Source organism: Leucoraja erinacea, chromosome 18, assembly GCF_028641065.1.
Source record: "Leucoraja erinacea ecotype New England chromosome 18, Leri_hhj_1, whole genome shotgun sequence".
In the NCBI taxonomy this organism is placed as follows: Eukaryota; Metazoa; Chordata; class Chondrichthyes; order Rajiformes; family Rajidae; genus Leucoraja; species Leucoraja erinaceus.
In genome coordinates this window covers 8,856,821-8,875,602 of record NC_073394.1, presented here as the reverse complement: position 1 = coordinate 8,875,602, position 18,782 = coordinate 8,856,821, and the positions used below count along the sequence as shown (strand labels likewise).

The following is an 18,782-nucleotide window of genomic DNA, read 5'->3' as shown; positions in this document are numbered from 1 at the left end:
GTTCCTTTGCTGCACTGCTCTCTATTCTATGTTTTATAAGAACAGGGCAATGTCTTGATTGTTATATCTTCTTCAAGGTGTTCTAATCTCTCCTCAGCTTCTCCTCTTCCCAAATCTAAAGTCTTCGCCAGCTCCACAACTCACTGAACCCATCTCACATACTTTAATGGTATTAATTTATAGAACGTAACAGAATCCGTTCAGCAATAACAAAGGAAAGTGCTTTGTTTAAGCCAGTGTAATTTGGATGAGATGAAATAGCTATCAAATCAAAAATAGGAAGAGAAGTGGAGATAGAGAGAAAGTAGGACTTAAAGAAAGAAAAATGAAAATGAAAATATGCATCTGAAAATAAAATCTGACCTATATAATCAAGTGAGGAAAGAATAAAGATGAACTGTCCATTTATAAATACTTTCTGGGCCAGACAGGTTGATTAGCAGTCATTAACAGTCACATTGTTAATTTAATGCTCATTCTATTAATTAGTTTAGTTAGTTTAGAGATACACTGTGCCGCCCATAATTATCAGACTTAACTTTCGTAGAAACATAGAAAATAGATGCAGGACGAGGCCAATTGGCCCTTCGAGACAGCTCCGCCATTCATTGTGATCATGGCTGATCATCCACAATCAGTAACCCGTGCCTGCCTTCTCCCCATATCCTTTGATTCCACTAGCCCCTAGAGCTCGATCTAACTCTCTTTTAAATTCATCCAGTGAATTGGCCTCCACTGCACTTCTGCGGCAGAGAATTCCACAAATTCACAACTCTCTGGGTAAAAACGTTTTTCTCATCTCAGTTTTAAATGGCCTCCCCTTTATTCTTAGACTGTGGTCCCTGGTTCTGGACTCTTCCATCATTGGGAACACTTTTCCTGCATCTAGCTTGTCCAATCCTTTTATAATTGTATACGTTTCCATAAGATACCCTCTCATCCTTCTGAATTCCAGTGAATACAAGCCCAGTCTTTCCAATCTTTCCACGTATGACGGTCCCGCCATCCCGGTGATTAACCTCGTGAAACTACACTGCACTACCTCAATAGCAAGGATGTCCTTCCTCAAATTAGGAGTCTCATTACTGAGGATTTTTTTTCAAATGTAGTAAAAAAAACAAGACTGTGGGAATGTTGTGGTTGAGACTGTGCTTCTGCAAGGCCATCACAGACCAACATAAACTGACTGAAGAAGGGTTGCGACCTGAAATGTTGCTTATCAATTCCCTCCACAGTTGCTGCCTGACCCACTGAGTTCCTCCGGCACTTCATGTTCTGTTGAACATAAATTGACCAGTATGTTTCTGTTCTTTGTAGTTCATGTGGTATTTCTCAATTACAGTGTTGCTGGCAGATTTTCATCCAAACATCTATGAAGTTTCAAGCCAAATACATTTAATGCTGAAATGTACATGGACTAATTTTTATGGAATTAAAGAGAATTTATAAATTATATCTTGACGGTCAGGATACTTAGAAGGTCAAAGGGTTTCTTGGGAAGAATATAGAAATCCATAAAAATAGTAGGATGAGACCCGTTAAAGCTGACAAAATCTTCAGTGTTTAAGAAGGAACTGCAGATGCTGGAAAAACAAAGGTACACAAAAAAGCTGGAGAAACTCAGCGGGTGCAGCAGCATCTATGGAGCGAAGGAAACAGGCAATGTTTCGGGATGAAACGTTGCCTGTTTCCTTCGCTCCATAGATGCTGCTGCACCCGCTGAGTTTCTCCAGCTTTTTTCTGTACCCAAAATCTTCAGTAATCTTCTTAACATAACACGCAGAGAATAAGTTGGATAATATCTACATTATTTTGGAAGAACAAAAAAAAACTTCATATCAGCACTTTAATCCGAGCACAAACCACAAAGTGCTGGAGTAACTCAGCAGGCAAGGCAGCATCTCACGACGTGTTGAGTTACTCCAGCACTTTGTGTTCTATCCAAGATTCAAGCATTTGCAGTTGCTTGTGTCTACATTCATCTTAGCAAACAGCCAAAAGAAAGTTAGACCATGAAAGAAATTAAGATCCCATCAAAAATATTGCCAAAGTGTCAACCAATTCAGTGTAGACGGGAGCAAATATAAATAACTTTAAATATAATAACTTTAGTTCAACCAGTTAATGAAGTATTTTAGAAATCTGGTCACGGTTTGTTGCAGAAAATAGGAATGTGGAAGAGAAGGAGCTACTTGGCCCCACAAGATGGTTCCATTCTTCATTTTGGTTCTGACTCACTGGTGTCCATATCCATACCTGCTTTATCTCCATATCCGTTCAAACCTTCAGGTATCTGAAAGCTATCAAACTCAGATTTAAAATTAATAGTTGACCCAGAATCAACCCGTTTGAACCACCCCTCACGAGTAGAAGGTCCCGGAGAGCCACACGTGCGGCGGGAGTGTTCCGGGAAGTCGCGTGGGCCCGATCCACCCGCCGTACAACCGCGGCGCTGACCGGAACGTGTCCCGGTAGGCCCGACTCGCCCCCACAGGCCTCCCAGGGACAGCGGAGAAACCGGGCGACGAGGCCTGCCTGGGCTGAGGGAGCCTCAGCGGCGGCGGCGGCGATGAGAGCGTCGGTGGCAATGTGAGCCTCGACGTAGGTGGAGGTGGGGCTTTGATGGCAGAGGGTGCGTCGGTTGCAACAGGAGCCTCGGCGGTGACAGGAGTCTCGGCGGTGGTGGGGCCTCGGAGCTGGTGGGCCAATCGGCAGTTGATGAACATGAGGGGGTGGAGGGGAAGACTATGGGGACCCGGCGTGGGGGGACCACCATGAAGAACAATGGGGACCTGGCATATGGAGACCACGGTAAGGGACGGGGGAAAAACAAAGGGAAACCCAGTTGGGGGGGGGGGGGGGCACTCTAGTTTTACAATCCTCTGCCCAGGGGATAAAGGGGCTGTCCCACTTGGGCGACCTAATTGGCGAGTTTAGAAGAGTTCAGGAGAGCTTGAAAAAATGTTATGTTTCAGACCTCCTTCGACTATGTAGAAGACCTCCTTCAACCTCCATCGATTATGTTGCAGACTAGCTTCGACTAGCTACGACTAACTTCAGGAAAATTGGACACCGAATAGTGGAGAGTGAAGACGACTTCCTTCGATCTCCTTCGACCTCCCTTCGATCTCCTTCGACCTCCCTTCGACCTCCCTTCGACTATGATGAAAGACTATCTACGACTATGATGAAGATCTAATATGCCGACCTACTACGACCTACTTCAACTAAACCTATGAGTAAAAAAAGTATCGATTTTTTCCATGGTGACCTTTTTTTACTCGCGGGCATTTTTTAACATGTTGGTTGAAGCATGAAGGAGAGTTACAAAGACCTCCTACGACCTCGTGTCGACCATTCTGCGAGTATGAGTCGAGGGCAAACTCGCCAGAACTTGCGGGTTAGGTCGCCTGCGTGCGTTCGTTCGTTTGTTAGGTTGTTTGTTTGTTCTGGTTAAGGCACTATGCACACAGCAGCCAGCCAACAGTCGCTTGTCTTTTTATTTTTTTCACTTTTAACGTCAAGTTTCTGTTTCCTTGTTGTGTGTAGTGACTGTTGGCAGACCAATTTCCCTCTGGGGATGTATAAAGTTTTATCGTATCGTATCGTAGAAGAATTTCTTATCTAAGTCCCGAAGGCCAGGATCTAATATTCCCGAGTCCCTACTTCCTCATGCAGTGGGAAAAGTAACCAGAAGGCAAAATAATTGCAGGTGCTGGAAAAATAAAATAAATGCAGAGAATACTGTAAACTTAGATCTGACAGGTCAGGCAGCTTCTGCGCAGAAAGAAACAGAGTTTAGGTTTCGCCAGAACTGAAAGATGTTACAATAAGACTAGTATTATGGAACAAGTAGTATAAACAAAGAAATGCAGATGCTGGATTATACCAAAGATAGACACAAAGTGCTGGCATAACTCAGCAAGTCAGGCAGCATCTCTGGAGAAAAACAAAGGGTGATGTTTTGGGTCAGGACCCTTCTTCAGACTGACAGTCAGAAGAAGGATCCTGACAGGAAACATCACCCGTCATTTTTCTCCAGTGATGCTGCCTGACCTGCTGAGTTACGACAGCACTTTGTGTCTATCCCTGACATTGTGTAACACCTTTCTCCCTTGCCCACAGAGAGCATGCGGTACTCACCAGATATTTTCTTTTAAATACGGTCAGTTGAGGGATAAGTATCACCAGGGCACCAAAATTTTAAAGATCTCACAGTGAGGGGATTGTTCAATAACAGTACAGCACAGGAAAAGGCCCTTTGGCCCACGATATTTCTGCTTAAAGTACCCTCCTCTGCCTGCATGTGATCCATATGCCTCCAATCCCTGCATATCCATGTGCATCCTACATAAAAGCCTCTTAAATTACACTATCATATCTGCTTCCACCACCATCCCTGGCAGTGCATTCAAAGTAAAACATCTGCCCCACATCTCTCTTTTAAACTTTGCTTCTTTCTACTTAAAGCTATGCCCTCCAGCCTTTGATAGTTTGCACCCTGGGGAACAGGTTCTGACTGTCCAGTCTGCCAATGCCTCTCATAATTTGATATCTTGTAGCTAATACTCTAATCCCCGAAGACATTCTGGTAAACCTCTTCTACACTTTCTCTGGGAGTGTTTCATAGGCTTGTCACTGTGACCATGGTCCCACAGGTAAGGTAGTCTAGAACTAAGAGACAGTCTAGAAAAGAGGTTGACCACATTAAAATGAGATGAGGAGGAAGTTCTTCACTTATGTGATTGGCTTTGTAATTCTCTGGCACAGGGAGCTGTGGACAAATCCATATTGGGTTTATTCAAGGCTGAGGAAGATTTGTTTGATTACAGGAAAATCCATGGTTAAGAGAGTCAGTCAGGACAGCAATTGTAGGCCATTATCACGATGTATGATCTTATTGCAAGGTAGCACAGGCATGAAGGGATTCCAGATTCAAGGACAGATTCCTCCCAGCTGTTAGTTGACAACTGAACATTCTATCAACAACTAGAGAATCGTCCCGAGCTACTCTCTACCTCATTGGAGACCCATTGGACTATCTTTAATCGGACTTTACTGGACTTTATCTTGGACTAAACGTATTCCCTTCATCATGTATCTGTACCCTGCGGATCGCACGACTGTGAACACATTGCTGCCTTACAGCGTCAGAGACCAGGGTTCGATCCTGACTACAGATGCTGTCGTACTGAATTTGTATGTTCTTCCCATGACCTGCATGGGTTTTCTCCGGGATCTCTGGTTTCCTTCCACACTCCAAAGACGTACAGGTTTGTAGGTTAATTGGCTTGGTATAAATGTAAAAATTGTCCCTAGCGTGTGCAGAATAGCATTAGTGTGCGGGGATCGCTGGCCAGCGCAAACTTGGTGGGCCGTTTCCGCGCTGTATCTCTGAAAGTAAAACTAAAACTAAAAGCTTTTCAATGTACCTCGGTACATGTGACAATAAGCTAAAAAAAAAACGAACTAAAATAACTGAAAGAAAGAACCGAATGGTCTGCTCCTATGCTGTTGAACCCTAAGATTATTATATTAAGTATTGTCTTCAGTTCTGGGCACCATGTTATAGGAAAGATGTTGACAAGCTGGGAAGGGTACAGAGAGGATTTATGAGGATGTTGCCAGGATTAGAGGGTCTGAACTATAGGGAGAGATTGAATAGGCTGGGACTCTATTCCTTGGAGCACAGGATGATGAGGGGTGATCTTATAGAGGTGTATAAAATCATGAAAGGAATAGATTGGGTAGATGCACAGTCTCTTGCCCAGAGTAGGTGAATCAAGGACCAGTGGACAAAAGTTTCAGGTGAAGGGGAAAAGATTTAATAGGAATCTGAGTGGTGACTTTTTCACAAAGGGCGGTATGGAACGAGCTGCCAGAGGAGGTAGTTGAGGCAGGGACTATCTCAACATTTAAGAAACAGTTATACAGGTACATGGATAGGACAGGTTTGGCGGGATATGGGCCAAACGCGGGCAGGTGGGACTAGTGCAGCTGGGACATGTTGGCCGGTGTGGGCAAGTTGGGCTGAAGGGCCTGTTTCCACACTGTATGACTCTGTGACTCTACTGTATGTTAGTCTTCAAACTCATGCCTTGATGACCGTCTCGCCACTCGCCCATCGCCTGTGGTGAGGCTGTAGAGTCACCATCAGATGTCCAACATCTCCCACCAGATGAGGGTGATCCATCAGCCAAAACGTGTTGACATCCAGTGGGCATGCTCACACAGTCCAGGCAACGGGGACTGATTTATCCCATGGGCCAGCCAAAAATAATAGTTTCCAATGCTCATTAACTGTAATTACAATCAATGTGCTTTTGAAGTACTTTCTCCAACGTTGGCTAGTACATCGCAAGCTTATCTTTGGTGAGGCTTACTTGATTACTGCACGACTGGGAAAGAAAAGTTAATAGGCATCAATCCTTCAGATAAAATGTCTCTGGTAACTGTTGATAGTGGTGGAGTGCTGGACATTTTAACCAACAGTTTGATAAGCCAGCTAAATACCTTGGCTTCACTTCTTAGTGATGAGGCTATGTCTAGAATTAAATTTCAACAGGATCCTCATTTCTACCAAGAAGAAGCCATTGTTGAGCTTAATTTTCAAACTTTCCTGTCAAAATGTAACTCACAAAAGATTAAATTCTTTAAAGGGAGTGGGGAGAAAGCAGCTAGCTGCTTATGTTTGGAGATACTTGGAGCACATTTAACTTGGTGTTGCAATACATGAATGCAATATCATGTCCAATTTTCTCACAGTTCCCCAGGGGTAAGCTCTTCCTTTGTTTTATATCTTGGAACTCTGTCAAGGTTGATGTGCTTCTTTCTTACAGAAACAGACATAACAGCGTCTACCATTACATTAAGAACTTGAGTAAGAACCCAGTAGCTTTGAAAAATAGAACTTTTTTTTTTCCACTGACATCTGCCTGGAAGGCAGCTGGAGTTAATGCAGCCACACTGTCAGTGCGTGTGTCTGGGCGTGCGTCTGCCCCTCTTCCTGCTGATGAGGGAGTTATATCTGGGCAAACAATTGTAGCATGGAGTGTAGAAGTTCTCCAGAACTAGCACTGATCGGCCCGCTGAGCGCGTATCTTATATTCACGCTTAAAATGTTACCGTGAAAACTAAGCAAGAGCATTTATTTGGTTTCTCAGCACAACTTTGTCCACTCAAAGGGTCTTTCATAGCGGGAATGGGCTGCCAGAGCTGGCTGTAGAAATGGATATAATTATTACTTTTAAAAGACATTTGGACAGATATATGGACAGGAAGAGTTTAGAAGTATCTATGATTGCAACTACGGCTTAATTTCTTTAGAGCATGGAAGGCTGAGGGTGACTTTATTAAGATGTACAAGATCACGAGGGGCATGGATAATTTGAACGCTCAATGTATTTTTCCCCAGAGTGGAGGATTCTAAAGCTAGAGGGCATAGGGTGAAGGAGAGAGGCCACAGATAGAAGACGGATCTCAGCACAATGTTTTCACTCATAGGGTAGTCCATATCTGGAATGAGCTGCAAGATATAGCAATAGAAGAGGATACAATTATTATGACTTTTGAAAAGCATTTGGACAGATATATCCATAGGAAGGGCTTAGAGGGCAATGGGCCAAATGTAGGCAAATGGGACTAGCCCACAATGACAACTTGGATGGCATTGACAAGGTGGGCTGAATGGCCAGTTTCCGTGCTGTATAGCTCCATGAAAATGTCTCTAATTCATAACCTCTAGAGCATTAAATACTTACATTTCTATTGCGTCAATCACAACCATGACATATCAACATGCTATACAGCTTTTGAAGTGTAGTTACTGTTGTAATGGGCGGCACAGTGGTACAGCAGTAGAGTAGCTGTCTTACAGTGCCAGAGACTTGGGTTCAGTCTTGTTTACAGGTGCTGTCTGTACGGAGTTTGCATGTTCTCCCTGTGACCGCGTGGGTTTTCTCTGGGCCCTCCGTCTTCCTCCCACATTCCAAAGTCAAACAGGTTTGTAGGTTAATTGGCTTCTGTAAATTGTCCCTAGAGTGTAGGATAGAACTGGGGTACAGGTGATTGCTGGTTGGCGTGGACTCAGTGGGTCTAACGGCCTGTTTCCATGCTGTATCTCTAAACTAGACTAAACTAACATGGGAAACACAGCAACCAATTTGCACTCAGGAGACTCCACAAACTGCTAAACTAGAATAGAAAGAATGGGAAACACAGCAACGAAATTCCATTTGCACACAGGAGACATACCACGAACCAATGCACATATGTACAATAGTAGAAATAAATACCAAATGATTAAAATAATTTAGTTATTCCTCGATGCTAGCTGGGAGTTAAAAATATATTAGGACATAAGCCAGCTTGCACTTCCCCTTGGTGCTGCACAACTCATCTGAGAGACAGATGGTTTTAACAATCTATGGGAAGGGTAATGCCATCCTCAGCACATCTGGAGCAGGTCTTGAACCCACAACACATTCAATTCAGAGTGTACTGTAAGTGCTACCAATTGAGACAAGGCTGATAGTATAGAATGAAGGTAAAATTAGACTGACAAAGCAAAAACAGATACATGTAAGCAAGACAGGTAGCAAGAATACACAGTATGTTCCAACATCATCATCTGTTTGCGAGAGAGAAGAATGTGAAGACTCAGCCATTAGTAGATTTTCCAAGTTTATATTGACTCATGTGATCCAAGTCTATATCATCCTGAAATTGCAACACAAGAAGATAGAGTGGTATAGGAGGTGTATGGTATGCTTGCCTTCATCGAACCAGTGATTGGGTACAAGAATCAGGAACTCTTGTTGCAGCTTTACAGGACTTGAGTTAGGCCACATTTATAATATTGTGTAGAGTTATGATCACAAAACTTTTGATTCCCCTAAGAGAGACACCAATTGTTGGAGTAACTCAGTGGGTCAGGCAGTATCTGGAGAAAATGGATAGGTGACGTTTCGGGTCTGGACTCTTCAGATTCTTTATTCCCCAACCCTGTTAAAAAGATTAGTGCATTCACCCTATCTGAGCCCATTCCTGCCCAATTCATGGGCATTGTGAAAGTATCTACTGCATAGGCACAGCAGAAAACATTGAATAATCAGGGCAAGTGGTGACACAGCCATTTACTCCCCAATGCATCAGTCTTGCCCTGAGGTGATTGCTTCTCTTGGAGGTGCCATCGGCTTTATGGGCCGAATAGCCACCTTCTGCATTCCAATACTTCCATGATTCTGTGAGTGTAAGTGGCATTCACTTAATTACAGTTCAGTTTAGCTTAGAGCAAAACACAAAGTACCCCAAACATCGCCTAGTTACTCTCTCCACAGACACTGGCTGACCCGCTGAGTTCCTCCAGCATTTTATGTTATGCTCAAGAATCCAGCATCTGCAGTTTTTGATATCTTCAACGGCTTAGAACCTGGCAACACTGCACTCCAATGCTGTAGTTTGCTGACAAGCCGATTTTTGTTTTCAAATCAACGATTGTGCAGAAAATAGAGGATTGATGTTTTGAGACAGAAAAATCTGACCTGTTGGGGAGATCCATGCTAGGAGATGTGTGTGTGCGTGAGAGAGTGTGTGTGTGAGAGTGTGTGTGAGTGTGTGAGAGTGTGTGTGTCTGTATAGTAAATGTGTTTGTGTGTGTTTGTGTCCTACTGTGTATGTGCATTTGTGTGTGTGTATGTGCATGTGTGTGTGCATTTCTGTGGGTATGTGTGTGTGTGTGCATGCACATGTGTGTGTATATGTGTGTCTGTGTATGTGCCTTTGTGTGGGTATGTGTATGTGTGCATGCACATGTGTGTGTGTGTGTGTGTGTGGGCATGTGTGCATGTGCGTCTGTGGTGTGTGTGTGTGTGTGCGTATATGTGGGTGTGTGTGTGTGTGTGTGTGTGTGTGTGTGTGTGTGTGTGTGTGTGTGTGTGTGTGTGTGTGTGTGTGTGTGTGTGTGTGTGTGTGTGTGTGTGTGTATGTGTGTGTGTGTGTGTGTGTGTGTATGTGCGTGTGTGTGTGTGTGTGTGTGTGTGTGTGTGTGTGTGTGTGTGTGTGTGTGTGTGTGTGTGTGTGTGTGTGTGTGTGTGTGTGTGTGTGCGTGTGCATGCAAATGGGGGGTACGGGAGGTAGGGGAAGAGTGGAGGGGGCATCATATAAAAATGGTGGAATGTAGCAGAGGTATAACAAATGAAGTAACCCTGGGCAATGTGAGTGATGTCTGGGTGGAGAAAGAAAAAAAAACCGTGCTGATAGTTGTAAACTCCTGAACCGCAAACTCCAAGGTGGCCACTGATGGATGGCCAAACTCCGCCTGGCCTGACAAAGCAAGAGAAATGCGACAGAGGTGTGATGAATGGAAGCGGTACCTGCTATTTTCATAGCCGAGGACTCTACCCCTTCTATCATTAGTTAAAAAGAAAGTTTCAGTTTTAACCAGCGGGACACAGAAGATCAGTCGGAATGCATGGGACCCCCACCAGCGCAGTTTACCTTTAATGATCTAGTGCTACTACAGACCCCACCTTGCATACATCAGCATCTTTCGACAGCGCCATCCATTATCATGACTGCCTTTTCTTTTATTCTGCCACAAACTTGCCTCCATATCAGGCTTGCAAATTATTAAACTCTCCTGGAGTTTCTCGGCATCAGCAGCTGCCTCCCGTGCTGGTCGGTGCCACAATCTCTGCAATTCCACAAATTCTTCCCGTAATGCTCCTGTAATTAATTCCTTCAGGAACCCGAGTTGGTGCTTTATTGGGAGGTGCTTGGCCGACACAATTGCTGCAGGAGCTTTACCCCTCACTTTCTCTTAACCTGACACTCCATTTATTACTGTCTCCCCCCACGGTCCTGACGGGGTTACTTTCTTTGTGTTGTTCTCTCTCTAATCCGATGCTCTTACTCATCACATCTCTGCCGCATTGTTTTCGCAGGGTTACTAGAGAACCTCAGTGGTTCAATAGACTGCAGCCTATAGCAGCACCGATCACCAGGGTGTGAGCTACAGGGTGAGGTTGAGTAGGCTGGGTCTCTATTCCACGGAGCGCAGGAAGATGAGGGGAGATCTTATAGAGGTATACAAAATCATGAGAGGAATAGATCGGTAGATGCACAGAGTCTTTTGCCCAGAGTAGGGGAATCGAGGACCAGAGGACATAGGTTCAAGGTGAAGGGGAAAAGATTTAATAGGAATCCGAGGGGTAACTTTTTCACACAAAGGGTGGTGGGTGTATGGAACAAGCTGCCCGAGGAGGTAGTTGAGGCTGAGACTATCCCATCATTTAAGAAACAGTTGGACAGGTACATGGATAGGACAGGTTTGGAGGGATATGGACCAAGCATAAGCAAGCGAGATTAGTGTAGCTAGGACATTGTTGGCCGGTGTGGGCAAGTTGGACTGAAGGGCCTGTTTCCACACTGTATCACTCTATGACTCTATGACCAATAAACATCAACCAGGGAGCGTATCGATACATATCACAAGACATTTAGAACATAGAACAAAAAGCACTATGTTGCGGCACGGTGGTGCAATGATAGAGTTGCTGCCTTACAACACCAGAGACCAGGGTTCAGATTCAGATTCAGATTCAGATTCAATTTAATTGTCATTGTCAGTGTACAGTACAGAGACAACGAAATGCAATCCTGACTACAAATGCTGTCTGTACGGAGCTTAGACGTTCTCCATGTGACCACGTGGGCTTTCTCCAGGATCTCCGGTTTCCTACCACACTCCATAGACGATAGGTTTGTAGGTGAATTAGTTTCGGTAAAAATTGTAAACTGTCTCTGATTTATAGGATAGTGTTACTGTATGGGGATCGTTGGTCAGCACAGTGAAAGGCCTCTTTCTGTGCTGTATCTCTAAAACCTAAAAATAAACTAAGTACAGCATAGGAACAAGCTCTTCAGCCCACAATGTTTGTGCCAAACATGGCCAAGATAAACTGCTCTCTGCCTGCACATGATCCATTTCCTTCCATATCTAAAAGTCTCGTAAATGCCACTATCGTATCAGCCTCCACCATCACCCATGCAGCACATTCCAGCAAACCACCATCCTCTGTGTAAAAACTTACCCCGCACATCTCCCTTAAACCTTGCCCTCTCACCTTAAAGCAATGCCCTCTAATCTTTGACATATCCACCCTGTGAGAAAGGTTCTATCTGTCTACGCTATCTAGGCAGCTCATAATTTTATATACCTCTATCATTTTCATCTCAACCTCCGGCGCTCCAGAGAAAACAATCCAAATTTGTCCAATCTCTCCTTGTAGCTAATTCCCCATAATTCAGGCAGAATTCTGGTTAGCATTATGGACGTTAGTTCCAATTAAGGGCCTGTCCCGCTTTCACGACCTAATTCACAACCTTTTTTACTCGTGGACATTTTTCACCATGCTAGAAAAAACGTCCCGACCTACTTGATGCCACCAGTACCTACGACTAGCATCGTACTACTATCTACCTACTAGTACCTACTACAATCTACCTATGACCTCCGATGACTTCCTACGACCTCGTGCCGACCATGCTGCGAGTATGAGTCAAGGGCAAACTCAGCAGAGGTTGTGAATTAGGTTGTGAAAATGGGACAGGCCCTTAAGGAGTTTATAAATACTAAATGTACTGTACCTTCTACTGTCAGTTCAGTCTCATGGATAAGGCCATTCAGACCTACAACCATATTCTATTATGCAATTAGATGAAGGTTGAGTGGTATCCAAGTCCATTTCTCCACTCTAGTGAAGACTTTCGGTGAATAAAAGTCCACTAATATCAATGAAGCCATTGACAAAGGAAGGGCTTCCTGTCATCCCTCCTACATGGTCTAGTGTATTTGCAAGATTAATCCCTCATGTTCTGTATTCCTCCTCCCAACCAGAGAATAGAATACCTCACTATCTGCTCTCCATTATCCAGTTCCTCCGTTTAATGAAGGATTTCAGGGCAAATCCAGTTTATTGCCAAATACACAAGTACGGTGAGGTACAATTTGCCTGCCATCATTTTGTTTTAAAACACAAAGTGCTGGAGGAACTCAACGGTTCAGGCAGCATCTGTGGAGGGAATGAACAGGAAACATTTCAGGTCGGTCTGAAGAAGGTTCCTGACCCGAAACATTGAATTTCCATTCCCTCCACAGATGCTGCCTGGTTCGTTGAGTTTCCCCAGTGCTTTGTAATTTGCTCAAGGTTCCAACATCTGCAGTTTCTTGTGACATAATTTTGTCTCACTTTTCTTATATGTTTCTATTTCTAAAGACTGGCCGACTGAACACATCACACATCCTGCTGTCACCAACACTTTATGCAGAAGTATTATCCTTTCCTAACAGTTCAGCCCTGACTGCTACTCACATTGCCATTTGACCTCGTCCTATCAGGGATATTCCCTTTGTTCTACCACCCCTCTTCACTATCTTTTCTCCTTGTTTTTTTCTTTATTTTCCCTAGTTTTGATGTTTCTTGTTTCCATAGATGCTGCCTAGACTACTGAGCAATGATTGATTGAATTGATCGATTGAAAGATACAGCATACAAACAGACTCTGCAGCCCACCGAGCCCGCGCTAACTACCGATCACCCATTCACAATCGGTCTGTTTTCTCCCATTTTTGCATCCACTCCCTTCACACAAGTTGCAATTTACAGAGGCTAATTAACCAACAAACCTTGCACATCTGCAACTCTTAGTAACTTCCTGGTGACTTCAGTTAATGCTTTCTAGATCCTAACGATTCTTATGAAAATACTTGGGGCGCATTTAATTTTTGAATGAAGCCCTAAGTGCAAAGTACTGTGCAAAATCCCCAAGTGCATTAGTTCTTCCATACATAGTTGTAACCCACTCTGCCTCCATGCTTTGCGATACAGCAGTGTAAGCCTGTTCCCTGTAGAAAGCCACTTATTCAGCTACTAGCAATAAAACGATTGCGACAAGTACATTAGACAGACAGGCAATGAAATGCCCCGTCTTTAAAATTAGGCCCAATTGTGAAATGAATGCTTAATCCTCCAATGTAACACAAGCTCTAATAATAGTTCTACCTTTCAATAACTTATCCCTAACCCTGATCCTACTCTTGTAACAGTTTATTAAAAATAACAAGTTGGAAGCTCGGCATATTTTTAGAGTCGGAAAGGGGATTGGAAAAACTCTGTGATACTTTCTGAATGAGAACAATAGTTTCTGTCAAGAAAAGAAAGTTGATTAATGCCGAGAGTTGTTACGATCCAAATTTTCACTACCGAAAACAAACACACTCAATGTTTTTCCTTGGTGCTAGATTTTCCACCCGACGGAGAAAACGTTATCACTTTTTCTTTCAGCCAGGAAAACAAAAGCAGTGAGACAATTTTCTTATTTGAATTTACATTGTGATTCCCAGAACTGTTTCTCTCTTGGCTACAATCCACGGCTAACGTTTGAAAAAAAAAAAAGTTTTCCCTTGCTGCCCAGGTATTCCTGTCTGTATCCTGTGGGGAAGGTCACTCCAGTCGCCACTTGGATGAGATGTTGCGTTCAATGTTACATTGTGAGTCATATTTATAGATTGTGTGGGAGATTGTGCACACTTTTCACCAATATCAGCTCCAAAAACATCCCTGTCATCAACCTACCACACACCATCCATCTTGATAAACTTCTTTCCTTCCTTATTACATCATTATCTCCTTCCCTTGACGTTGATGGGAGCATGTACTCAAAGTATTTTTGGACATGTTCATTTCACTGTTTTTTTTTGTTACACTGAAATGTACAAAATTCTTAAAGGGCTTGACTTTCATGGGAGATGATTCCCCCGGGGGTTGCAGCCGAAGTATGGTTTCAGAGTGGAGGCAGGAGTAAGCCATTCGGCCCTTCGAGCCAGCACCGCCATTCAATAACCTAAATCACCCTAAATCGGTACCCCATTCCTGCTTTCTCCCCATATCCCTTGATTCCATTAGCCCTAAGACCTATATCTAACTCTAAAGGGAATGAACATTTCCCTGGTCAATTTACAGAATAGGAATGCCAAGGAGCTTTAAGATACCCTACATTCCGGCTTCTAAATGCGGGCCAACATTAGCCCAGTGTGTAAATAACAAGCCCAGACTTTCACAGACATTGCACCTCTGCCATTACAAACAGCACACAACAGCACAAAGACTATGTTCACCCTGTGTAATATCCTCCTCAGTCTACTCCATCTTGAGATAGATAGGTAAATTCCACCAGGATCTCAAGGTCATCTAGTTCTTGAGGTTACAGTGCATCGTGGAATTGCTTGTTATTTTGCATGATTGTACAATATGATATATTCAATAATAAAACTAAACTAAACTAATAGCCTACGGGTGCTGGCTGTATGGAGTTTGCACGCTCTCCATGAGACCACGTGGGTTTTCTCCAAGTGTTCCGGTTTCCTCCCACAACCCAAAGACAGTCAGGTTTGTACATCAATTGGCTTCCGTAAATTGATGTACAACCAGTGTATGGGGTGACCGCTGGTCGGCATGGACCCGTTGGGGCAAAGGGCCTGTTTCCACGCTGTATCTCTATAACTAAAACAAAACTAAATCTATTGGTACAACCTGCAAAATTGGCGCATATATCTGGAGAAGATTTTTATTGATTTCTCCTCTTGAGGGATTAGAATGGCAATGCCGCCATGTTTTGTCCATCCCTATTGCCCTTGAATTGAGAAGTCACTACAATTCAACTCTTGGTGGATCTGGAGCCACATGCAGGCAGACTGGTTAAAGAAGGCAAAATTCCTTCCCAAATAGGTTTTTAGCAACAATCCAATAGTTTTATGGTTAATGTTAGAGATTTTGTTAGCAAATTCCAGGTGCATTTATTGTTTTTTGATTTGACGGGAATTGAACTTGTGTACCTGAATTAATGGCCGTGGTATCTGGACACTGATACAGTCACAACCATTATAATACTGTAGACACAAGGAGCTGCAGATGCTGGTTTACACAAAAGGCCACAAAGTGCTAGAGTAACAGTGGGTCAGGCAGCATCTCTATCTCTCGAGAAAATGGAGAGGGGACATTTTGTGTTGGGACCCTTGTTTGCACCCCGATCCGAAACATCACCAATCCATGTTCTCCAGAGTTGCTGCCTGACTCACTGAGTTATTCCAGCACGTTGTAACCGATGTGATACCATGACAGCCCTATATGAACTCATACAAACCACAGAGGGTGCAACAATCATTCTCCCCCTGGGCAAGTTGCGTACCAGATTGTTTGAGAGCTCAGGATTATCATGTCTAAATGGCAAAACGAATCCTTCGAACCTCAATGGCCTTGAGTAGGTTGGTACCGCACCTACCTTGGAAAAAGATAATTCATAATTCAAATATCAACATGTGAACTATTGTGAGTAATGAGTGGATGTTGTATTGATGGAGTTGCTGTTAAACCATATCCCCATCTGTTCCTTCAGCTGGAGTTGACCGTACAATGAAGAAGAGTACGCGGTATTTACCCAGTATTATGCTTGTTATTTACCTTTGATCAACATCACTGGTACACGTTGCTGTTTATGAGAACTTACTGTATTCAAGGTGTTTGTCATGTTTCTTTATGTGCAGGGGGTGGCTGAACTTCAAATGTTATGCCTGAGCTGTCAAAGTTTGGGGTTGAGAAAGGAGCTAGAGAAATGTAAATCCTTCATTTGTAACAGCCCAACACAAGAAATACATGAGCCAATCACACAAACATTCAAGTGTCAAACTAAAGATTGTGCATAAATAAATCCTTGGACTGCGTATCTGGGGATGATAGATAATAACAAGTAGTGAGTCATCTTTGAGTGCATCGATCACCAAACCGAAAGATATAATGTGTCTGATGTTCTTTAATCCTTTTTCTGCCGCATTCTGTTCTAATACAGCCTCTTCCTCCATGTTATCAGGTTTCTGAATGGTCCTGCTATAAAGAGCGTGTAGAAAGGAACTGCAGATGCTGGTATATACTGAAGATAGATACAAAGTGCTGGAGGAACTCAGCGGGTCAGGCAGCATCTCTGGAGAAAAAGGATGGGTGACGATTCAGGTTGTGACCCTTCTTCAGACTTACTGGCTGATTCACCTCTACCCCACATAGACATTGGGCTTTGTCTATGGAACTGGGGCACTACAATGATGAGAGTTATATTCTGCACTCTGTATCTTCTCCTTTGCTCTCCTTATTGTACTTCAGTTTGACCTGATTGTATATATGTATGGTATTATCTGATCTGATTGGGTAGCATGCAATCCAAAACCTTACACTGTACCTCGATACACATGGCAATAATGAACCTGAACCTCAACCTAAACCTGTAGCTCCAGGAAATGCACAAAAAAAAGACTTTCTCTTCCAGCTGGAAGTAATGCAAAGATGTTACCTGTTGTAGGGGGATCTTAACAGCAGGGCCTGGCTCCCTGCACAACTGTCTGTTGAGTTGTGGCAGCCGTACACAGGTGGAGGCACTGGATACTGCTGCTCTCCTGTGGAATAAGTGACAGGGGCAAGTTACTCACAGCCTTGTCAGGCAGCCATAATGAATGAGCTGCTGTGAAATGATTTAACAGACATTGTTAAAGCAGCATAGATGTGATCCAGATATTACATGGCACTGTGCTTAACTCCAATGGGTACAAATGGGATTTAGCAAATGCATAACATTTTTGTCCTAATTGCCATTACCTTAGACTGCATGACAAACTCAATTCACCCAGTCTGACCAATATATCCCACTTAACACTCATAGATTCAGTCAACGTGGCATGAATTACCTGCATATACTCTGACAGCGAATATGATCTAAACCAGTCACTAGCTATCAAGTGGAAATGAAGCAAGATTAATGACAAGTGTGAATAAGATTCATGCCTTTACATCTTGAGATCAGGAGGGCTATGTGAAGGAAGCTGGGTGTCGAGAGAAACTTCTAGCTCGAATTCTCTCCAGCTCTTCTCTCTTTCCCAAAGCATGAGTACCTTTGAACAGACTGTTGGGAGCCAGAAATCAGAAATTCCCTCAAACCACAAACTACTTTATTCTTTCAACCAGTGCTTATGCTTTGTCCTTCTCAGTGTGCCCTTCTATATGCACAGAAATAATTAATTGTCTTTAAATATTCCACATCAAATCATCCAATGGGTTTTTTACTTAAAAACATTTTTTTTTTATTAGTACAGACAATTACAGTAGTACAAGCCAGATATATCTTATTACATTTATTGTACCCCTTCATTTTTTAAGCTTTAAGGAAAGATAGAAATAAAGAAAGTAGAGAAAAAGAAAGTTGTGTTAAAGATTGATGAATGGAAGTATTTAAGGTGAGTCCAAATAATCAACCATTAATGTGTAGGAAGGAACTGCAGATGCTGGTTTAAAACAAAGGTGGATCACAAAATACTGGAGTAACTCAGCGGAACAGGCAGCATCTCTGGAGAGAAGGAATGGGTGACGTTTCGGGTCGAGACCCTTCTTCAGACCATTAATTTAGTCACCCATTAACAGTATCCAGTGACAAGAGACTGCAAATGCTGGGATCCTGAGCAAAAAAAAACAAGCGAGTGGCTAAACACAGCAGGCCAGGCAGCATCTGTGGAGAACAATGAACTGACGTTTCAGGTCAGAACTCTTCTTCAGAATCAGAAATGGACTCAAAACGTCGTCTGTCCATTTCCCTCCACAGATGCTGCTTGATCCATTGAGCACCTTCAGCCCTTTATTGTTTTGCTAACTATTAATAGCATGATGGCCAACTGGAAATTCACT

At 43.2% G+C, this 18,782-nt stretch overlaps 1 protein-coding gene across 4 annotated transcripts in view; it reads right to left on the bottom strand.

Moving 5' to 3' along the window:
* The window catches only part of wt1b (WT1 transcription factor b), a 74,812-nt gene that overhangs the window by 31,132 nt on the left and 24,898 nt on the right, over positions 1 to 18,782 (bottom strand). For all 4 annotated transcript variants that reach the window (XM_055649239.1, XM_055649240.1, XM_055649241.1 and 1 more), the window contains exon 3: positions 17,401 to 17,503. In XM_055649239.1, coding sequence (XP_055505214.1) covers positions 17,401 to 17,503 — 103 coding nt within the window. The remainder of the gene's footprint in view (positions 1 to 17,400; positions 17,504 to 18,782) is intronic.